Source organism: Capsicum annuum, chromosome 6, assembly GCF_002878395.1.
Source record: "Capsicum annuum cultivar UCD-10X-F1 chromosome 6, UCD10Xv1.1, whole genome shotgun sequence".
Classification (NCBI taxonomy): domain Eukaryota; kingdom Viridiplantae; phylum Streptophyta; class Magnoliopsida; order Solanales; family Solanaceae; genus Capsicum; species Capsicum annuum.
The window spans coordinates 206,474,479-206,499,206 of record NC_061116.1 but is presented as its reverse complement, the minus strand read 5'-3'; the positions used below and the strand labels follow the sequence as shown (position 1 = coordinate 206,499,206).

At 36.5% G+C, this 24,728-nt stretch overlaps 1 protein-coding gene across 1 annotated transcript; it reads right to left on the bottom strand.

Annotated features, from left to right (window-relative positions):
- Positions 1-298: 298 nt before the first annotated feature.
- LOC107873941 lies at positions 299-3,687 on the bottom strand. The gene is made up of 10 exons (XM_047414538.1): positions 3,355-3,687; positions 2,772-3,206; positions 2,618-2,698; positions 1,873-1,989; positions 1,552-1,602; positions 1,400-1,471; positions 949-1,273; positions 716-857; positions 506-635; positions 299-322 (listed from the first exon to the last, which is right to left on the bottom strand). The coding sequence occupies exons 1-10, from the start codon at positions 3,685-3,687 to the stop codon at positions 299-301; spliced, it is 1,710 nt and encodes a 569-aa protein (XP_047270494.1).
- Positions 3,688-24,728: the final 21,041 nt, after the last annotated feature.

Below are 24,728 nucleotides of genomic sequence, written 5' to 3'. Positions count from 1 at the left end.
CTGAACTTCAGCAAGCACAGCAGAATCATGACCAGCAGATGACATAGAATCATATACGTATATGCATCTCTGGTTAAAAGACAGAACAGTCAGAACCCAATGATGTTTGGACTTTACGTTGATAGGAATGAATATATGATCAACCATATGCCATGGCACAGTAGCATGCATGCGAAATCCACTTATGTACTCATTCAAATGGTATTCTTTTCCACCAGCATCAATCGTTGGATCATCAATTGAATACACAGCTAACACATTATGAGCTATATGGTTCATACTTGGATTTCTTTCTCAACTAGTAAAGGCAAACATCAATTTGCTGCATCAAAAAATGAAAGCTTTGTAAAAGAAACTAACCAAAATCAAACTTTGGATATCTTCCACTAATTATTTATGTACTCAAATGCATGTGTCTGAACATATGATACTGCATATGTATACAATAAAATACATATAATAGATAGATCGTCATACGTAATTATAATATAAAGATGTAACTCACCTCATCTGACCATGACTGTCCATGAATACCCATAATGTAGAACCAATTCTTGTCATCAACTGATAGAATGCCAAAATTCATAACTGACATCCTCGACTTGTTTTCCTTATAATGTTCCTCTCTGTTGCTCCTGTTAATTTATAAAGCATAATACTTAATAATAAACATAACATGTAAATAAATTATATAATTAAGTTATAAAGTAAATACTTCTTCGGATGATATTTGAGAAGGTCCACTGAAAGCCACGCCAAAAACTTAGTGGTGACCTTAGTGTCTTCAATATCATAGATTGGATGAGATGCAAATGGATGCTTCAAGTTGAATTTTTTGGTCTGCACTTCTGTGCTCCCTTTATAATTTCAATGAAAAGAAAAAGAAATTAATGTATAAAAGTAAAGAATATTGATAAATGCAACCAAATAAAAGGTTATAGTACAAACCTTCTACTGAGCCAAATTTTATAGGGAATGGTGACTCCTTGAATTTAGATGGTCTCCTGACTCTTGAAACATTCATAGGCGTTTGTTCTTTATTTGTAGATGGATGTACAATTATGCTTCTTTCCAGATTAACATAGGCGTTAAGGCTGGATAGCAACTCACTAGGAAGTGTTACTTGGGAATCACGTAAATTTAGTTCACCCTTCCCTTCTCCAGATGCTGCTTCATGAATGTGTACTTCTGAATTAACTTTTTCATCCAATTTTGATTGCTCAACATCAGCTGTTAATGTATTTTCAATTATTCGTACAGCTGTTTCTGTGTTCTGTTTAAAATATACACAAATCTTGTTAATTTTATACAACAACAAGAAAGTAAACACAAATTATGCATGAATGAAGCATACTCCCAAATTTTGTTGTATGAAATCAAGATTGATACTTCTAAGCACCTCATCTGAAAATGTGAATTGTGAATCTGAAAATTGTGCTTCACCAACACTTTCATCAACATTTTTTTTGTTCTGTTCAATATGTTGTAATATATTAAAAAACATCAATATTTGTCATGAATTAAAATACAACATATATAGATTCATCATACCATTGAATCACAGACATCTCTTGCTTCATGCACAGAACTATCAATTTTGTCCTTTAATAAAATAAATAATAAAATATTAAAAAATATTAATATTCAGGTATATTAATATACATAAGAAAAGTAGTAATCAACAAATTACCAAAACAACATCATTATCGTCATTGTACAACTCAGTAAAATCGGTGCTTTATTTTTCTGTGATGTCTTCAATAACCTGTTCCTAAACATAAACAATGATCACATGTATACTTCATATATGTAACTCAAAATTTTAATAGTATTACAAAATAATATACATATGAATGAAAACATTTTACTTACCAACGTGACTTCAGGATTCATTTCAAAATCATGATGTAAAATTGGTGTGGATTCATGACGTGAAGAATCGCTATCAGATTCATCAAATTGTGGCTTGACAAATTCATAATCTTTAACCTATTTATTCAATTCAAAAAATATTAGATACGTATGACGATCAAAATTAATATATCATTTGATTAGTTTGGTATTACATTTATATATATGAGTACATATATATTTATTCAACAGCATAATAAATATGTTTTATATTTATTTAACATATCAAATATATTCAACACATAAAAATAAACACAAATTTACTTATCAATATTCCTTCAAGATTCTTATTAAAACCTTCCACATTCGTTGGAGTTTATTGATGTGGTGATGTATTCTTATGACCATCCTCCATTTGATCCTTGTCAAAATCTGTCCTTTTCTTGTTTATTGTCGTTGAAAAGATGTAAATACGTAACATTAAAAAATAAAAACCAACAAGTAGGAAATGACTCTGCATATGTATATGTGATAATATAGATATAGATATGAAAAATATATATAAATATATATATTAATACATACTAAATATGTATTTATTCAAACATAAATACATACTAAATATGTATTTAATCATACCTAAATATATATTAAAGATGTATTTAATCAAACCTAAATACATATTAAATATATATTTATTCACACACAACTACATATGTTGTATATGTATAAAACCATTATTCTTTTAAAACTAAAAATTTTGTACCTTAAACTCATTTATTGAATTCATTATTTGATCACACCTTGTTGATACTAAATTTCGAATGTCATTAAACTCCTTTCGAACCTGATTTCAAAGAATTACAATTAGATATGAAAGAAACAAATATACTAAAGTCAAAGTCTTATGCGTAAATTACCTCATCACGAAACTTTTCAAACACTTTCTTAGAAACAAGATCATCTTCGTCTGAACGTTTGAAAAAAGACATATCAGGCGACTGAATCGGAATGTCTTTCCTGTTTGAAGGTACTGTTTCTTCTGATTGAACCAACTTGAAAGTTAGTGTCTTCACAGAAGACATATTCACAGCACGACTTGGAGTATTCCTTTTTGGTGTATGCTGATCTGCACCTTTTGATTGATTCTTCAACTTTTTCTTGGCAGATGAATACGACGAATCGCCCTGATGTTTTTTTTTGCTGATTGAAAGCTTCCGTTGAAGTGGTGGATTATGAAAATCATCATCAGAATCAACATAATCTTCTTTATGACTTCCACCTCTATGGAAAACCTTTAGTATCTGAAAGGTTGAAATCTCCTTTCGTGTTGGCTTAATGTTCTCAAAAACAACCTACAACAGATATTATAACCAGTTAACCTTGACAATAATGCAAATCATTCACCTACTATTTTTTGTACATTAACATATATGAATACAATAAATGTTTTTACAATATAATTAAAAACTACAGAAAATAGTAGTTTTTCAGGAAACTAACCTTATCATTTGCATCATTAAACAAACTTTCCATCAATGATTCATATCGTGGGCGAATAGCATTTGTCTTCCAATTTAAAAGATGTGGAATTTGAGAATCCACCTTGGAAGCGATAGTACGAGGGACAACAGAGCAACACTCATACAGCCAAATCTGGATGGCAAGTGGCATTCCATGAAGCATGTAAAACTTCCCTTTGGGTTTCAACTTTTTATTCAAACTCTTAGCTAATTCTTCATATACAAGAAGTCCCCAAGGATAGTCCCTGTAACGATCACTCTCCACTAGATCAAAATAAAGGCGGGGAATATTAACAGTATCAACAGACGACATAAAAATTCATGAATAAAATATAAATTAGCAATCTTGAACGCATCTTCATCATTCTCCTCCCCCAAATTTTACCAGAAACAGCGGTAAATAATTCTTTTTTCTGAATAAACATGGAATCCCTAAAATACTGATCAATCATTTTGTTTTGGAAGGTCTTCATCAAACCTAAAATCATCCCTGTTTGAATGAGAATTCAAACCAGTTACTACAGCAAATTCTCTAAGACTAAAATGCAGTGTTGTGCCCTTTGCACGAATGACTATATCACTTGTAGAACTTTTCGTAGTCTCCAGTGACATACGTATCTCCCTAATTGCGCTTGCACAACACAATTCTTTTTCTTCATGAAAACGCCAAAAATACTATCAGTACAAAACTTCTTAAACTGATTCTTCGTTAGCATTGCCTTAATACGGTCTTCAATGTCATTGACCGTATGACAACCAAAATGTGGTGCAAATTTAGGCAATACTCTTGCCATGTATATTTTATCGCGCAAAACCTATAAAACACAAAACTACAATTATATGTCTAAAAAGGCCACATATGTATTTATATAAATCATATACAAAAACAAATCTTACAAATTATCAAATAAAACTTGTTACACAAAACTTAAATACAAAAATACATATTATCTAATGAAAATGTATACAAATACAGATCTTAACATTATCAAATATAATATGTTACACAAGACTTAAATACAAATATACATATCTTAAATATCTAATACAGAAAAAATACAACTCTAAAACTTTAAGTAACAAAACTTTAGACAAAGCTAAAATAAGCACAAAACTTATCAATTATACATATTAAATACATATACTAACATATTGTACATAAACTACAAAATTTTGCAAATAAAACAATACCTCCTCATCTTTCTCTTCCTCAGATGACGATTCATAATCAGATTAAACCGGGCTTGAATTTTTTTTCGAATGAGATTTTCCATCTGGCTTTCTATTTTTCACTGTTTTTTGATTTTTTTTCGATTTGGGGACAAAGAATCCGTTACTGCTTTTCGTTTCATTGTTTCAACGGACTTTTGGGGATCGTTTCGCTTCTTCGATCTCAACTCTTTTAAGTTAAAACTTCCCTTTGCTGGGTATTACAAGAAATCAAGTTATTATTTTCGTCTTGGGTTAAACCTAGGCTAAAAGATGATATTTCATCAAAACTCATAGAACAATTTGCATGTTTTGCCATTATATCAGTAAACCAAAAAAAAAAATCAAAACATGCAAATTAAACCCCCAAAAAATCTCCAAATTAAATACACAGAAATATATGGAAAAATATAATGAACAAGAAAAATAAGAAGTTAAAAGAAAATTGAAACACGCATTAACAGTAAATCACTTACCTTAATAGATGGGAACAAGGTTTATCAAGATTTAAGGAGAAAATTGCGGATTTTGAAAAAAAAAATAGCCGAAGGAGAACACAATGAAGTATCAAATACCCCCAACACAAGATCAAAATGACCTTTCCAAGACGTGTATTTATTTTTCAGAAAATAAAGATGAAACAGAAATTATTAAGGTCAAGTCGTTCGAATTTACGGACTTTCCTTAAGGAATAATTTCCCTCACTGTACCCGAGGTTATGGAATGTTCCTCCCAGGATAAAATGGCCTTCAATCCGACTATAGCAGTACCTCAAATAGGCGAATTCTTCGAACACACTCACGGTTTGAATGATCACACTTAGAGTATTTTTAAGAAGAAGAAGAAGCTTGTAATTCTGAAATTGTTTTCTATCTTAACCTGTGGAAGAAAATAAGTTATTTATAGCCACAAGATGCCCCTTTGAAAGGTGGCATTGGTTCAATTTAGAGGTGTGTGTCTTTTCTTGAAAATACATGTCTGTTTACTTAAACCATTGTAGTAATTTTCTGAAACAGTACACCATTTCGTGAAACATTGCATCTGTTCGAAATAGTGTTGCAGTAGTTCGTGAAGCAGTGCACTGTTCATGCGAAACAGTGCTACTGTTCATGTAACAGTGCTACTATTCATGCGAAACAGTTATTGTTCACGTGTTAGTTAGTGAAGCAGTGCACTGTTCACACAAGACAGTGCACTGTTTACGCAAAACAGTGCTACTGTTCATATAACAGTGCTACTATTCACGCGAAACAGTCACTGTTCATGCGTTCCTGCATGTTTTAACATTTCCATTCACACCCTTTCATTACTATGAACCCAACAATCCCCCACATGAATGGGGAATGGTTATTATTTTCGAAAAAATTTTACGGACAAGTATATGATCATCAAGCAAAGACTGATTGCATCTGGATAAGTGGTTTCCCTTTGAACTTTCCGTAGTGAACATGCATCGGATGCACTCGGTCAATCGGTAGATTTGATATCTTTGAACCGTCGAGCTTTAATGTACACGTAGACAACACATGTCACACAACCAGCCTTTTACCATTTATGGTTCTTACGATTTTGTTCTTTTCAGCCATGAACACGTCCCGATTTTCATGAGAGCTTAGAGAATAGACCTTTACTAACATTCTCTTTGAAGTGGCTTCCACTTCGCCCACACATAGGTGATTTATAAACATTCAATCCTGTAGATTAAACTATTTGGTCAAATCTACCAAATTTAGATAATCATTAAAAGACTTTTCACCTTAAGTCTTGTCCTTGTTTACTATACATTGTCTACATCATGAGAACGGGTTGGGTAATTGACAATGTTGAGCCTGTCAGACACAACTTTGTTTGATATCCTTGAACCTAGCTCTTGGGATCTCCAATCTGTTAGGTAGAGTTACCGCCATGCTGACTTGTCCTAGGCCTTAAGCCCATTCCCTTGGATGTCCTTTCTACTCCTTCTCTAGATAGACGTTTTATAAGTGGATCTGACATATTATCCTTCGACTTTACATAGTCAATAGTGATAATTCCACTAGAGAGAAGTTCTCTAACGGTATTATGTCTTTGTCTTATATGACGAGATTTACCGTTATACATCATGCTCCCTTTCCTACCTATTGCTGTTTGGCTATCACAGTGTATACATACTGGTGCCACTGGCTTGGGCCAATACAGAATATCTTCCAAGAAATATCAGATCCATTCTGCTTCTTCACCGGCTTTATCTAATGCGATAAATTCAGATTTCAGTGTAGAGCGAGCGATACAAGTCTGTTTGGATGATTTTCAAGAAACTGCTCCTCCACCGATAGAAAATACATATCCACTTGTAGATTTTACTTCGTTCGATCCGGTGATCCAATTTGCATCACTATATCCTTCAAGTACTGCAGGATATTTATTATAATGCAAAGCATAATTTTGAGTGTATTTAAGATATCCCAAAACTCTTTTTATTGCCATCCAGTGAGTTTTGTTGGGATTACTCGTGTACCAACTCAATTTACTGATAACGCATGCTATGTATGGTCGTGTACAATTCATTATATATATTAAACATCCCAATACTCTTGCGTACTCCAATTGCGAGTCACTTTCACCTTCATTCTTTCGAAGTGCAAAGCTCACATCCAATGGAGTCTTGGCAATACCGAATTACATATACTTGAACTTGTCAAGTACCTTTTCGATATAATGAGACTGTGACAATGTCAACCTTTGTGGAGTTCGGTGGATTCTTATACCTAAGATAACATCTGCAACTCCAAGGTCCTTCATATCAAACTTGCTCTCGAGCATTCGTTTTGTTGTATTTATGTCAGAAATGTCTCTACTGATGATCAACATATCATCCACATATAAACATACAATGACTTGGTGATTTGGAATGTCTTTAATATAAGCACATTTATCATATTCATTTATTTTGAATCTGTTTGCCAACATGGTTTGGTCAAACTTCGCATGCCATTGTTTTGGTGCTTGCTTTAGTCCATATAATGACTTAATAAGTTTACACATCTTGTTTTCCTTTCCTGGAACCACAAAACCCTCAGGTTGTTCCATGTATATTTCTTCCTCCAAATCTCCATTTAGGAATGCATTTTTTACATCCATTTGATGAATTTGAAGATCATATACCACCGCCAAGGCAATTAACATTCGAATCGAGGTTATCCTTGTTACTGGCGAGTATGTATCAAAGTAATCAAGGCCTTCCTTTTGTTTGAAGCCTTTTTCTACAAGTCTTGCCTTGTATTTGTCAAAAGTACCATTCGCCTTCATTTCCCTTTTTAAGATCCATTTAGAACCTAAATGTTTATTTACGGGAGGAAGGTCAACCAATTCCCATGTATGGTTGTTTAAGATTGAATCAATCTCACTATTAACTGCCTCTTTCCAAAAGGATGAGTCTAACAAAGACATCGCTTCTTTAAATATTTGAGGCTCATTTTCTAAGAGAAATATTACAAAATCCGACCCAAACGAAGATGACGTTCTTCGACGTGTACTACGTCTTGGATTTTCTTCATTATGTACATTCTCACTTGGTTCATCTCGAGGTCGTTTGGAACCTCCACTAGACTGTTCGTGTCTAATTTTATGCGGGTAAATGTTTTCAAAGAATTCAGCATTGTCTGATTCAATTACCGTATTTTCACTAATATCCGGATGTTCGGATTTATGAACCAAAAATCGACATCCTTTACTAATTTTAGCATATCCTATGAACACGCAGTCCACCGTTTTAGGTCCTATCTTAACCCTTTTAGGTATAGGAACTTGTACCTTTGCTAGACACCCCCACACTTTGAAATATTTCAAGTTAGGTTTCCTTCCTTTCCATTTTTCGTAAAAAATTGATTGTGTCTTACTATGGGGAACTCGGTTGAGTATACGATTGGCCGTAAGGATAGCCTTCCCCCATAAGTTTTGCGGTAAACCAGAACTTATAAGTAAGACATTCATCATTTCCTTTAAAGTTTGGTTTTTCCTTTCCGCAATTCCATTAGATTGAGGTGAATACGGGGCTGTAGTTTGATGGATTATTCCATTCTCTACACATATTTGCGCAAAGGGAGATTCATATTCTCCGCCCCTATCACTTCTTATCATTTTGATCTTTTTGTCTAACTAATTTTCAACTTCAGTTTTATATTGCCTAAACGCATCTACTGCTTCATCCTTACTATTTAGAAAGTAGATATAACAATATCTAGTGCAATCGTCAATAAAAGTTATGAAATACTTTTTCCCACCACGAGATGGTGTTGGCTTCATATCACAAATATCAGTGTGTATTAAGTCTAAGGGATTGGAATTCCTTTCAACGGAATTATAAGGATTCTTTGCATACTTTGATTCCACTAACATTTGACACTTTGATTTATTGCACTCAAAGTTTGGCAAAACTTCTAAGTTAATCAGTTTTCATAACGTTTTGTAATTAACATGGCCTAAACGTTCATGCCATAAATCATAAGACTCAAGCAAATAAGATGAATTCAAACTTTTATTCATTTCAACAGCCATTACATTCATCTTATAAAGGCCCTCCGTGAGATAGCCTTTTCCTACATACGTTTCTCCCTTGCTAACTACAATTTTCCCAGAAATGGTTACACATTGAATCCGTTCTTATCTAGGAGTGAAATAGAAATTAAGTTCCTACGTAACTCCTGAACATATAGCACATTGTTCAGTGTCAAGACCTTGCCGGAAGTCATCTTTAAGCAAATTTTTCCTGTTCCCTCTACCTTAGCAGTAGCGGAGTTGGTCATGTAGAGCATTTCTTCTACTTGAGCCGAAGCAAATGATGAGAACAACTCTTTGTTTGCGCAAACATGGCGTGTAGCACCAGAATCCATCCACCATTCGCGTGGATTCCCCACCAAGTTGCATTCTGTGAACATAGCACACAAATCATCATATTCTTTGTTGGACTCAATCATATTCGCTTGGTCCTTTTTCTTGCCTTTATTCGTGGCTTGACAATTCGTGGACTTGTGGCCAATTTTGCCACAATTGAAGCATTTTCCCTTGAACTTTTTCTTGGGTTGATTGCTTCCATGTTCAACTTTCTTTCTTTTCTTCGAGTTGTTTTGGCCATCTTCTACAATATGTGCTCCATTCATTGTAGAATTTCCCTTTGACCTTCTTTCGGCAGCTTTATTGTCCTCTTCAATACGAAGTCGGACAATAAGATCTTCAACGGTTATCTCCTTGTGTTTATGCTTTAAGTAGTTTTTGAAGTCTTTCCACAAAAGTGGTAGCTTCTCAACTATCGCTGTTATTTGGAAAGTATCATTCACAATTAAACCTACAAAACTATTTATGTAAGTTTTAAGAACATTTTTAATTTGTTCAACTACGGTATTTTTCAAAAATATACCTTCTGCTAGGAGATCATGTATGATGACTTGCAACTCCTGTACTTGAGAGACAATATATTTGCTATCAATTATTTTGAAGTCCAGGAACCGTGCAACAAGGAATTTCTTAATTTCCGCATCCTCCGTTTTATATTTTCGTTCAAGTGCCCCCCACAGTTCCTTTGATATCTTGGTTCCACTATAGACATTATAGAGGTCGTCTAGGAGACCACTCAGAATATGGTTCCTGCAAAGGAAATCTGAATGTTTCCAAACTTCTACAATAATGAAGCGGTTTTTGTTCGAGGTTTCCTCAGGCACCTCAGGAGCGTCTTCGCTAGTGAACCGTTGTAGACATAAAGTGGTGAGGTAAAAGAACATCTTTTGTTGTCACCGCTTGAAGTCAATTCCAGAAAATTTTTTGGGCTTCTCCGCCGGTGCCATCGTTGGCGGAGCATTTGTGCGACTTGATGTGACAATATTATTTGCCCCCATAGACATTGTCGCATCCATCATTTGACTTTCAGTTGTCATTTTTCCTATCACCACAAGGTATAATTGAATGATAAATATATAAAAATTGGTATAAGAGTCAAAAAAACACACACGAAACTAAACTGAAAGATGGGTGCTTTGATTTTCAAGCCCAGAACTTTAAAGTATTGGACATCAATATGTTTTGAACCTTCCCGAAGCACCGACACCAAACGACTTGGGTCCTGCGCAAAATACTCTTTCTTATGGTTTTACCTCTCAAAGAATTCATTCATTCTATGGTGATGGCGAGATCAATTGGTTTTTCCCTCTCAAAAAGTAGTAGTTCGAATTCATGTTTAGCGAGATTAATTGGTTTTTCCTCCTCAAAGAATTCGTTTCCATTGATCGGCAAATGTTATTCTTTGCCAATCACTTATTCTACTACTACTACTCCTACTACAGAAAGCAGAAGACCAACCAAGCAGCTTCCTCGGTTGATACTGGCGTCGGAGAACACTGTCTACAGATTCTACAGTCTGTGGGAAAAAGATGTGAAAAAAGTGGTAGTGCAATGTAGTGATCCCCCACCTCATGCTGATTCTCGTTGTTTCGAACAATCAGTTCAGGGATGGTTGGGTTATATAAGACACAAAGATTGTCAACTTTTTCTATTTAACCCACTCTCTGGTGGCAAAAAAATCAACCTTCTATCCGCTGAAGCAATTCCCTCTGTTGAGAGCGTCATTCGGAATAGCCAATCTGGTTTGGTCGAAAGACTTGTTTTAGACCACGGCTGGGAATGCGAAACCCCATAATGTTGTTCTAAAGACCTAAACCTCATCTCAGATGTTGTTTTTTCATCATCTCCTTGGATGATGACTGCATAGCTATGGTCATTTACTGTTGTGAACAGAAACTCGCCTTCTGCATAAGAACACGACGAGCTGATTATGATTATCCTAATTTATGGATTACCCTCCATTCCTTCTTTATGCAATACGATCAAATTATTTACCACAGTGGAAAGAAACTATTTTACACCCTCACTGCCCGCGGATGGACCATTGAACTTGAAGCTTGGGATCTCCATAGCGATCCAATTAACAGGTTTCACATTGAGGATCAGTCTCAAGTTTTGAGAGATTCTATGCATGATTGGCCTCCTTGTATGGATGAGGAAGATATGTTTGATTCAGTACTAGATTCGGTTGAGTCACTAAACTGGGATAGAAGGATTCACTTGGTGTACGACCACCAAAGCCAAGAGCTTTTTATTGTTATGCGCCACGTTCTAGAAGCCCACCGTAAAGTGCTACATATTGTAAATCCTGATAGCATTACCCACAAGACTATGACTTTTGATGTTTTCAAAGTTGATTTCATAAACGATAATCTCATGAATCTTCAATACTTGAAAGATAGCATTGGCAAGCATGCATTCTTTGTTGGCAAAAAATGGAGCTTTGTTCTCTCTACCACAGAATTTCCTGAATTGAGGCCCGATTCTATTTACTTTGCTGATGACCACTATGATTGGGAACACAATTTCAGAGGCCATGATATGGGCATTTATGACTACAAAGAAGATAGCATTATCGACAAGATAGAGAGTATTTCACCGGCTAATAGTTGGTTTATCCCGGATGTTGATACCCCAGATGTTGATGTTGACTTTTAGTGTGGGCTTTTTAAACTTCTCTTTATCATTAAGGTGTGGTCTTTTTGGTTTTTAAGTTAAATTAGTAGAATAAGCTTCCCTATATCTAAGGTAAGGATAAGGTCTCTTCCTTCCCAAATCCCAGTATGTGGGATTATAACGGGTATATTGTTAATTTACCTCCCTCAAACTGCCACTTATGGAGTTGATTTTTTCTTTTTTTCAGGGGGGTTAAATAAGGTAGGTAGATGGTTAGTAGGTATGAGCGTGTTCCTACGAGTAGGTGGGTGTGCTTTGTTTTGTTATTTGTATCAGTAGTCGTAGTGTTTTACCTGTAGTGTTTTAATCTTGTGGTTTTGGTGATGTATGTTGTTTTTAATAATTCGAGTATAGTATTATTTTGAGGTAAGCTTATTTCTGCTATTAGGTGTTGTTTTTTAGCTACCTATTGATTCTTGTTTATACTTTGTCTAGATTGTTTTTATCTTGAGCCGAGTGTCTATAGGAAACAGCCTACCTGCACCAGACTACACAGGGCAGGACTTAGGTTCACTATTATGGTGCTCCTACACCCATTAAACCCGACGTAGACAAGGTATAATTGTATGATAAATATATAAAAATTGGTATAAGTGTCAAAAAAACACCCACGAAACTAAAATGATAGATTGTTGCTTTGGTTTTCACGCCCAGAACTTTAAAGTATTGGGTGTAGACACCTAATTTTATCCCTCCCAAGTCCAATTTTTTTCATTTTTAGCACACCTTACCACGCACCCTTACCATGTGATTATATCCCACAAAAATATAAAATAACAACCCTTAACAAAATCTCCAACAAATCTTATCTTGTTTTAATCATTCTAACAACCCCTATAACCCTAATATTTTTATTTCATTTTTTTTGTTAACAAATTGACAAAAGGACAAAATAATGGGGCCCACAGGAAGGGGCTCCACATATACATACTCCCCAATTTCCACAAAAAAGGGGGAGGAGATGAAAATTCCAGGGTTCCCTTTTCCTTTTATCATTATCTTCATCAGGACCTCACCATATATTCACCTCACAACTGCACTCACCGGGAGTTTTCCTTCTTCTTCACCAAGACACCCTCACTGACCAAAAAAATGATACATCACTACACATACCATACATACACAGCTGTTAAAACACCTACTATACACACTCAATAAAAAAAATAGTGAGAGAGAGCTATAAGAAAGTGAGAGAGATCTGTGAGAAATTGAGAGAGAAGAGAGGAACAGAGAGAGCTACGAGAGAGTGAGAGAGATTTGTGAGAGAGGGAGAGATCCGTGATTTAGAATCGAGGAAGACATAGAGGTCACATTTTGCTTACTGCTTCAGTGACTGTGTCGCCGAAAAAATTTCAAAAGCATCTCGAAATTCCCTGGAGTTCACTTCTTGCGGTTGAACTCACTCGATTTGACTCGATCCTGCAAATTTTGTATACTGGTTTGGGTATTGGTCGTGATTTTAGTTTTGGCGTCTTGATCTTTATATTGTTTCTGGGAATTTGGATTCAAAAGCTGGGAATTTGATTCGAGTTGGATTTTGTGTCGTGTCGAGGTTCGAATTGAGGTTTTTCGGTTGCGGTATTATCTCTGATACATTGAAATCGACACTTGAGGTCTAATTTTTTGACTCCCTCTTTTCATTTCATTTTTTATTTGGAACATTGATGTTATGATTGTGTGTTGTTGGTTGGTGATTGGATGATCTTGTTGATGATTGCTTTGTATGAAAATTGACGTATAAGAGGGAATTCGGAGCGGAATTGAGAAATCAATAAAAAGGTGAATTTAGATTAATTAAGATTCATTGATTTTGGTTTAATTTGGTAATAGCATGATAAGTCGTAAGTAATAGGAAAACGTAGGTTGGGTAGGCAAAGTTTAGGATTTGTGATTGTTGAATGATGAAATGTGTGTGGAATGGTTTTGATTTATGATGGGATCTATTGTATTTAATTGGACGGGGAATGCCCCGAGGGATTGGGGTGGAGACATCAATGGAGTGTAATTTAGAATTAGCATAGAATAGAGTAGGTTTATCTTTTTACATTTTTTTATTTCGGGATTGTAATAATCGGACTGGACACTACAATTTTGGATTTGTTTTGTTTGTTTGATTGATTGATTGTTTTGTATGATTTTGTGTGGTTTATATATTCATAATTCAAAAATAGTCGATAGACTCCACTAAGAGACCGTGGTCAAACCACGAGATCGTGGGGTGCCTAACACCTTTCCCTCGGTTAACAGAATTCCTTAGCCAGAATCTTTGTTCGCGGATCAGTTTAGAAGAGTCAAAAACGGTTTTGAAAAAAGGATTTTCCAAGGTGACTTGGCACACCCGATTATGCCAAGTGGCGACTCTAAGTTTTGAATACAAAAGTCCTTTTCGAAACAAATGTTCATTTTTGTCACTTTAATAATAAAACCCTTTCGAAACTTAAAATCCTATCTTTTGGAGTTAAAAAGGGAGAGTGACAGCTTTGGCGACTCTTCTGGGGATTTTTTAGAATTCGAGCTTATTTTTTGGAGTTGTATCGGCTTAGTTTGACATTATAGATGTATAAATATTTTGTTTGTGTTTTGGTTTGTGTTTATTCTATCATTGTTGTGTGCCTACGTGATACGTGTTTACAGTCTTTCTTTATGTGTTACCGCTTTATATCTGGCATCATTTGCATAACCCAAGTCAATTCTTTCTACAATAAGTTTCGGAGTGCACGTCGTATACACGAACTCTAGGAGAGTCACCCTTATTTTAGGAGGGGGAGCTGTCGGACGTATGGAGTGGGTGGAAAGCTGTCGCAACCACTATCAACCATACGCTCCACCGAACAGCCTTGTTAGTGAACCCCAGCGTAGGTCATCCTTTAGGTCATGCTTATCAGCATCATATTGAGACCTAGAGGGGCCTATTTGGTCCTTCGTAGGAGACTCACCTCTAAAGCATCCCTATGTGCTAAATGTTGCATCTTTAAGGGTAATATGGTCATTAGACGGACTGATTCGGGGAAAGCATGTGCTAGAAGTAAGGTGTGTTTGAAAAAAAAAAGCGAAAAAAAAGAAGTGAGTCAAAAAGGTTTCATAGCTTTTAGTGTTCTTTATGGCTTTTGTTTTTCACAATTTAAAAAGACTTTTTACCTTTTGCACTCATTTTGTCAAAAACAAAAACATCAAAAAGACTTTTCTTTGTTTCTTTAGTAAGCTTCCATAATTTGAAAATTAAAAAAAAAAGATTTCTTTTAATAGGAATTTTATTTAAAAAAATGGTAGAAGTTTTATACATTCATATAGCGAAAATATCTCAATGAAAAAAGATTTTTCTTTCTTAGTTGTGGATGTCATGTGTCAAATTAAAAACCCCAAAAAGATTTTATTTATGTTCTTCACTCATTTTTCTTTAGTCGTGTCTCAAGTCAAGGTTTAGTTTGTTCTTTAATCCTAAATTGTCCAATCTGGACGAACTACACACCTCTGATTCTCCTCTCGAGAGAGTGAGATACGTAGGCAGCCTAATGTTGGTTCAGGGATCTTATTTGAAAAATCCAAAAAGAGTTTCTTCACTCTTCATTTAGAGTAGGTGTCGTATACATGTTTTAAAAGAAAACTACAAAAAGATTTTTCTTTAATAGGTTCAAGTTTCATCTTCGTAGGAAATTCAAATTGAAAACCCCAAAAGATTTTCTTTGATAATCATAGGTTTCACTTTGTATAGGATGTTTAACCTGAAAAATGCAAAAAGATTTTCGTCAATTCTTTTGAAAATTTGATATTTTCTTTACTTTTAAAAGTTTCAAGAAAAAAGAAAAAGAAAGAAAAAAGAGTTTAATTGGCCATTTTGGCAAGACTTCACGAACTACGCACACCTGATTCTCTTCTCTCGGGAGTGAGATACGTAGGCGCCCTTCTTAGGTTTGGTGATCTTCAAAAAAAAAAGAGGTTTTGAAAAAGTATTAAATTTCAACATATTTGTTGTTTATTTAGTCTGTTTAAGGTGGTTGGTTTGTGTCATTCTGGCTGCTCCTCTACATCACACCAAAGCCAAAGGGTTAGTTGTGTCTAACAAAGATATACAGAGTGACACCATGGATTAAACAAAGAGTCATGAAAATGAGACTTTAAAGCAAAAGATTAGGAGACTAAGGCAACAAATGATAGAAATGCACCAAGCTTGAGCCAGTGGGTTGTCTCCTCCTCCATTTCCCGCTATTGATCCTATGAATACCTCGAGTTTTTCACCAAAATCTCAAAGTCAGTGTCCTACTGTTATTGATGCACCGCAACATCACTCAGAATTCATTCCAAGCCAAAAGCATCACAATACTTCCGCCACTTTTTCTCTAGCTCCTCAGTATAAGACTGCTATTTTCACAATGCCACATGTCGTCTGTGATCTTGTTTCTCAATCCCTTACTGAGGCTTCTACATTGGCTAATAGCCCAACAGTTGTGCTTCCTCATGCTGCTAATGGCCCCTTGTTCAATTGTCACGCCTCAAATCCTATTGGGGCGGACTGGCACCCGTAACCGAGGAGGCCCGGGAGAACCAGCTCATAACCTTATACTTTCCATGCATACCTCTATGATAACCCAAAATTTGGACAGCATCATGTCACATATAAAAGAAATTAAATCGAATGAAAAGATAGACAACGTACCCGTAACCACATCTGGGGAAGCCTCTAAATTCTATTGATCCGCTAGAGCATACGTACGATTTTGAGCCCCGCTAGAACTCGTGGCTCCTCTATCACCTCTAACACGACCCATTGGTTGTGCACCCCTTTCTGAATAAGGCATTGATGATGATGATGCAACAAATAACCCCGTAGGTCGTGCCATACCCCCTATGCCCCTTCGTGGGCATTCTCTCATCATATGCCCTAACATACCGCACCAAAAGCAAACATTGGTCCCCAGCCGACATGCGCCCAAATACTACCTTCCACATTTATTGCATGGCTCTCGAGGAGGTCTCGATTGGCTCATATTCCCTTGCCCTTGGTATCCCACTATCCGCGAACTCTGACTCTCACTTCTATACCCAAATTGATTTCCTCTGGACCCTTGGAACTGTGGTGGAGCACTAGCTGCAGAATAAGAAGATAATGGCCTAGGTGGTCTAGAAGAAAACTGTGGTCTGAACCCTCCTTGGGATGCCATGAACTGCCCTGTAGATCTGGCCCTCTTGGAATATCCTCTTTCTGATTCCTGTGTTCTTCTCCTCTGCCTCTGATCTTCCATTTTTTGTGCAAAAGCTTGGATCCTCGCTATGTCCATATCTTTGTTCAAAGCGGCAATAGTACAATCTCTAACCAGATATGGATCTAGCCTATCCACATATTGATGAACTCTATCATCCATAGTAGCTACAACATTAGGATCATATCTAGACAAGGAATTAAATCGGAGACTGTACTCCCTCACGCTCATATTTCCCTGACGAAGATTTAAAAATTGATCTGCACGGGCCTGGCGAATCTCGAAGGGAAGATAATGATCAAGAAATGCCTCTTTAAACTCTTTCCAAGTAACTGGGGGTGCATCAATACCCCTAGATCGTTTCCAGTCTTCATACCAATATATAGCCTCCCCTTTAAATCTATACGCCGCTAACTCCACTGTCTCTCTACCCGTTACATGCATAACATCTAAGGCCCTTTGAATTTGATCAATAAAGTCCTGTGGGTCCTCGTTAAGATCTGATTCAATAAAAGTGGGAGGATCCATCTTAAGAAAATCCTATGTTCGAAGGCTAGTCGCCCTATCTGTACCACTAGGACCCGTGGTAGGAATGACTTGCCCTTGAGCTTGCCCAGCAACTATACGAGTCAAAAGTTGCACTGCATTTCTAAGATCTTGATCAACAGCATTAATAGGTGGCTCTGTGGATATAGTTCTCCTCCCCCTTATTTTTTCCGGACTGGAGGAAGTTTCTGATGCATGCTCAGCTGGAGCCTCACTTTGATTAGCTAGTATAGTGGGTGACTTACTAGTCCCCTCTCCGACAGCTACATCTACTTGTTTACCGGTATTCTTGCTTCTGGTAACCGGCATCATTACTATAATAAGAGAAACAAACGGATTCAGTGGTCAACTATGACTTCATATACAATATAGGATCTATCGCATGATCTAAGACATGAAGAAAAGAAACAATTCCTAAATATCCATAGCCTCCTGTTTATAGATGCGATGTACGACACACCGATAAACAATACTCTACATAGACACGGCTTTGTAGACTTACTAGGACGAACTTCTCTGATATCACTTTTGTCACGCCTCAAATCCTATTGGGGCGGACTGGCACCCGTAACCGAGGAGGCCCGGGAGAACCAGCTCATAACCTTATACTTCCCATGCATACCTCTATGACAACCCGAAATTCGGACAGCATCATGTCGCATATAAAAGGAATTAAATCGAATGAAAAGATAGACAACATACCCGTAACCACATCTGGGGAAGCCTCTAAATTCTGTCGATCCGCTAGAGCATACGTACGATTTTGAGCCCCGCTAGAACTCGTGGCTCCTCTATCACCTCTAACACGACCCATTGGTTGTGCACCCCTTTCTGAATAAGGCATTGATGATGATGATACAACAAATGACCCCGTAGGTCGTGCCATACCCCCTATGCCCCTTCGTGGGCATTCTCTCATCATATGCCCCGACATACCGCACCAAAAGCAAACATTGGTCCCCAGCCGACATGCGCCCAAATGATACTTTCCACATTTATTGCATGGTTTGATGGTATTGAATTGTGGAGGGTGGATATGATAATTGAGTTATGGAAGGTGGATATGGTGATATACTATTCAATTGATTATTTATGTCTATGGCTCAATTTGGTTTAATGGATTGGTTGGAAGGATAAATGAATCTAAACTTGATATTGGAGAATGTTGTATGAATATGCATGACATGTGAATGTAATTGGAGTATAAGAGGGTTAAAGTGACACTCTTTATGGTGCAATTAAGGCTTACTACTTAACCACTAGTTTGGTGAATTCAAATAATTGAATTGTGACGTTTGGTCGCTAATACTAGATTGCTATATATGTTCATTGTAGATAAGTAATCCAAAAAAACGAGAAGTCCATTTGGGACTAGTATTGAAGGTTGACAGTCAGGTATGTAAAGCATACTCTATGCCATATCTTTGGCATGAAAGTGAACAATTGTTCTATTAAGAAAGTTTCCAAAATTATTCAATAACATGTGATCCATAATGGTTTTGTGTGATGTCCTACGTTACCAATGAACTTGTTTCCACCCTACAAGATATCAAGACATTCCAATACTCACTTGTTTTCCAAATCTTACATATTTATTGCACTAATGAATGTCAGAAGGTATCCGGTTACTTGAACAAGATCCATGTGCTATTAATGACTCCAAAACGTTTCATTGATATACCAATAAGTTCCTACTTCATTGTTATGGCATTGATGACTCCAAAACACTTTACTGATGTGCCAATGAGTTCTTACTTCATTGTTATTGCATTGATGGTCTATTTATATGTCTCTTATTGACGTATCATTGTTTCAAAGTATCAAAATTGTGGTGGCGACCGAAATAACAATCTCAAAGATTAATTGAACTAAGTGATCGAAGTTCTCTCTTATCGGGTGGTATCCCAGGGGCATAAGCCTATCATGGGTCGATCCCTATTTATGTGTTTATGGGTGGTATACCAGGGGAATAAGCCTAGCATGGATCGATCCTAGTTGATATGTACTGGAGGCAGCCTAATGGTCACAGTACAGTACAGTAATAATTACAAAGATGATAAGAACAAAGGTAAAGTGATTGAATAAATACAATGTACAGGTTGTCACAAGTTCTAGTAAGTGTGGTCCACTCCTATTACGATTTATTCACTTGTTTCTAATTTCTATTGAGCTCCTATATCATATGTGATTATCTACAGCTTTACATACTCAGTACATATTTCGTACTGACGTCCCCCACGGGGGACCTACATTTCATGCTGCAGGTACAGGTACCTCAGCTCATACACCGCACAAGTAGGAGCCAGGATACCCAACTGCTTTTGGTGAGCTCCAGTTTGCTTTGGGGCTTTCCGTGTCATATCCAGTCACTTTTGGTATTGTATAGAAGTTAGTTATATGGCGGGGTATGTCCCGACCTTAGTTAAACTCTGTGTATTGTCTAGAGGCTTTGTAGACCTAATGTACAGTCAAGGTGGTATTTTGTTAATAGACGTGATGGCTCCAACGGCCAAGTATTGTATATACATATATATGTGTGCTCGAGCATATATAGGTGATTATTTCCTTTTATATGCGACATGATGCTGTCCAAATTTCGGGTTGTCATAGAGGTATGCATGGGAAGTATAAGGTTATGAGCTGGTTCTCCCAGGCCTCCTCGGTTATGGGTACCAATCCACCCCAATAGGATTTGAGGCGTGACATCAATACTCTTGGTGGTCAATGCTATACTTCTGATCTTACTTTTAAGCTTACTGGACCACAAAAATTTCTTAACAAGAAGCCTAGTGTGCCAGAAGAGCCAGAGAACATAGTTGGAAAAATGAAGAGTGCAGGAAATGCTGTGAAAATTTCCCTAAGACTTGCGAGTAAAAAAGATATTTCATACAAAGACTGGGGCATGTCTTTAAGTGTGAACCCTCCTCTAAGCCTTGAGATATCGAAATTCGAGGAGCAAGATAGACAGGAGGAATCCGTGAAATATTTGGGACAACATTGCAATCAATTAAAGGAAATTGGACGGGAGAAGAATAAGAAAGATACAACTGCTATTGTAGTTGCAAGACGGGCACATCTAAGAAGACAACATCGTTGTTACCACCAGTCTCAAGCCCAAGTTCCTACCCAAGCTCTCTATAATTCCTCTCAAAATCTATTATACTCCATTTCCCCACCTCCATATCTAGTATACTGTGCACAACCATATGCTTAATTCCCTTCTTACTCACAATGGCGCATACCAACTCCTCAGAGTTACCCTCTACCTCCACAAATCTATCAAATCCTTTTTAGGCCTAATTTTGGACCCAATCCAAACAATTAAATGAGGTAGAAATCGAGGGATAGCTTCACACCAATTGGAGAGTCGTATGCCAGCTTATTTTAGAGATTGGTATAGCGGGGCATGATCACTCTTCTCCTTGGGTATACTCCTGACCCGAATTCAAGAAGTTTTGATCCTACTATATGATGTGCATATCATTCTGATGTTCAGGGTCATAGTATTGAAGATTGTCGTGCTTTGAAAAGAAAAATTGAAAAGATGATTCAAGATAAATCAATTATGGTGCAGAAAATTGATCGTGGTGGAAGCTCTATTCATATTGATATGCAAACCAGTGGCTAAGTTGTCAGACTGAGTAATTGTGAAGTCACCCCTCTCCCTACTAGGAAGAGGTATGGTAGTTGGTTTTGTTTTCTTTTCTATTTTTCAAATTATTTTAAGGTTGTAATTCGGGATCTACCTTGTTTTGTCCTTGTGTCGTTTATGTTCAAACCTTTCTATTTTTTATTTCAACTAAATGAAGTGTCCCTTTCCCTTTGTGTTTTAAATATGTGTTTGTTTTCTTTACACATCATATTTTATGTTGATTCTAGTGTTATGACATGCCTGTGGAATTTTCAACCGGATCTTAAAATTCAGTTTAAGCATGAACTTTGAATTAGAGGGCTAAAGTTAGAAAAACATTTGAGAAAATAGGTAGAGTGCTGGGACATTTGGTGACAAGTTGAAGCCTTTTCTGAAAATTAAGGCAATTATTTTAAGAATCATATGAACAACTTGGTCATCAATTGAAAGAGATATCTCAATTTGGTCAAATAGTGGATGTGTAAACCTACATCAAAAGGAACAGAAAATTAGCTCCACGAAAGCATGAGTCATTCGATATAAGGAATGTACAACAAAGGTGGAGTTTGCTAAAGAAGTAGCATCGCACAAGATCAGTCAAAGTTAGCGCTGTAAAAAGTGTCACAAATGATCTTCATCTTTCACTTTCACATTGCATGCTATGTACTAGCATCTTTAAGGATTGATATGACGAAGGCATTTCATTCAGCTATCTAAACATTATGTCATCCTTTGTTTACCTCATTTGAGCCTTAGTGTTATTTTCTTTCATACCCCTCTTTTGGAATCAAGATAGAACCAGCAAAGCTCAAAAGAAAAATGTCGAGCAAAACAATAGAGTCAAAATTTAAAAAAGAAGAAGAAAACATGATAAAAAAGAAAGTAAAGAGAAGAGTGTGAAAAAAAATAGAGTCAGAAAGTTTCAAAGAGAAAAAGAGTCAATAAAAGAGAAAAGAAAAAGTTGGAATCAAGCAAAAGAACAAGTTTCCAGAACTACGCGTGACCTGATTCTCCTTTTTCGATGGTGAGATATGTAGGCTTCCCTACTCTGGGCTCGGTCCAACCAACCAAACAATTTAGAATCACCCAGTCAAAAGAAACTGGGGCATGAGGTAATCCTCATTGTTTGAGTCGATTCCAAAAGTTGTAAGTCCCATTCCACTTCAAGTGTCATTTAGGGCCCATGCTATCCTTTCTTTCTAACCCTATCCAAAAGACAAGTTACAACCAAAGAAAAAAACCTTCAGATCAATCTTTAAGAATGTTAAGGCTAAGCATACAATGGATGTGGTGACGCATTTTGGGAACTACTTGTCTTCCTCAACATAAGGAATCAGGAGAGAAATGAAAATAAGAGAGTCTTATCGATGAAAACCCTCATGGGCACCGTAAGACTATGGTAAGCTAAAAGAGATAACAATGAGAGAGTCTTATTGGTGAAAACCCTCACAGGCACCATAAGGCGATGGTGAGCTGAGAGAAATAAAAATAAGAGAATCTCATTAGTGAAAACCCTCACAAACATCATAAGGCAATGGTGAGCTGGAAAAAAAATGAGAGAGGCTTGTTGGCAAAAACCCTTCAAGGCGCCACTAGCCGAATGAGGTCTTAAATACAATTGACCTAAGGAAGCAACTTAGTTTCGAGGTCACTAACTCAACACCAATTAGTAGAAAGTTTTGGATGAAAAGATCAAGCAGTTTAATCCTATATGCATGTCACAATTATTAGAGTTGACTGTCATTTTCAGATAAACTTTTCTTTCATCTTTTTCAATAGGGACATTCATTGTCGTTTTTTCTTCTCTTTAGTTATATTTTTATTTTGCTTGAGTCAGTTATCCAAATAAAACAAAACTATGGTCATTTTTCTTTTGTCTTTGAGTCAAGTTCATGTCAAAACAAGTGAGAAAAGATTTCAAAGCTGCTACAAACTTCTTCAATTGCACGAAGCAAGGCAGAAAGGCCAATACATGAAAGAGACATAATTGGCATGCAGAAAGCTTTGTCAATAGGCAAAACTAGAAACTCATGAAAATACCAAGGTTTAAAGGGTTTATCTGAGAAGCATGACAAAGCAGAGATACTGTGTTTATTTTAGAGGACAAAGCAGAGATACTGTGCTTATTTTAGAGTCACTCTTAATAATCTGAGTTTGGGTCAATGACGCGACAAAGCAGGGGCAAGTGCCAGAAATCCAAAACATGATGAAGAGAATGGACATTAGAGCAGGTGTCGGGACAACCAAGTGCTGCAAGCCACCACTAAGTTTTTAACTGACAAATTTTCTTTGTTGAAACAGGGGCAAATTCGCTTCACTTAATTCAGTTACCATTAGAAAAACACATCCAAGAGGATTTACTTTCTGTTCAGGACCCTCTTAGAAAATGAGATTTTACTTTATGTTCAGGACTTTCCTGGAAAATGGGATTTTACTTTCTGTTCAGGACCCTCCTGAAAAATGGGATTTTACTTTCTATTCAAGTCCCTCCTAAAAAATGGGATTTTACTTTCTGTTCAGGACCCTCCTAGAAAAAATGGGATTTTACTTTCTGTTCAGGACCCTCTTGAAGAATGGGATTTTACTTTCTGTTCAGGACCCTCCTGAAAAATGGGACTTTACTTTCTGTTCAGGACCCTCCTGAAAAATGAGACTTTACTTTCTGTTCAGGACCCTTCTGAAAAATGAAATTTTACTTTCTGTTCAGGACCCTCCTAAAAAATGAGATTTTACTTTCTGTTCAGGACCCTCCTGAAAAATGGAAATTTACTCTCTGTTCAGGACCCTCTTGGAAAATGAGAATTAACTTTATGTTCAGGACCCTCCTAGAAAATGGGACCATACTTTCAAAAAATGAAATCCTTCTTTTAGTATAATCTTTGTTTGGGATAATTTTCATCTTAGTTTTGATTTTGGTTTCAGGAGCCCGCCTGGAAAACAGGGTGAGAAAATTATAGTCAGGAGCCCGCCTGAAGAATAGGGTTATGAAATTGGAAGTTGATGAAATTATAAGTCAGGAGCCCGCCTGAAGAACAGGGTGATGAAATGGAAAGTCAGGAACCCGCCTGAAGAACAGGGTAATAAAATTGAAAGTCAGGAGTCTGCCTGAAGAACAAGGTGATGAAATTAAAAGTCAGGAGCCTGCCTGAAGAACAGGGTGATGAAATGGAAAGTCAGGAGCCTTCCTGAAGAAAAGGGTGAGGAAATTGTAAGTCAGGAGCC

Excerpts from the sequence above, each read along its gene's own strand:
- LOC107873941 (XM_047414538.1), bottom strand. The coding sequence starts at position 3,687 with ATGTCGTCTGTTGATACTGTTAATATTCCCCGCCTTTATTTTGATCTA. Across the intron at positions 1,990-2,617 it reads ATTCAATAAATGAGTTTAAG|GTTAAAGATTATGAATTTGT; the intron begins GTACAAAATTTT and ends TTGAATAAATAG. Across the intron at positions 1,274-1,399 it reads AATTCACATTTTCAGATGAG|AACACAGAAACAGCTGTACG; the intron begins GTGCTTAGAAGT and ends TATTTTAAACAG.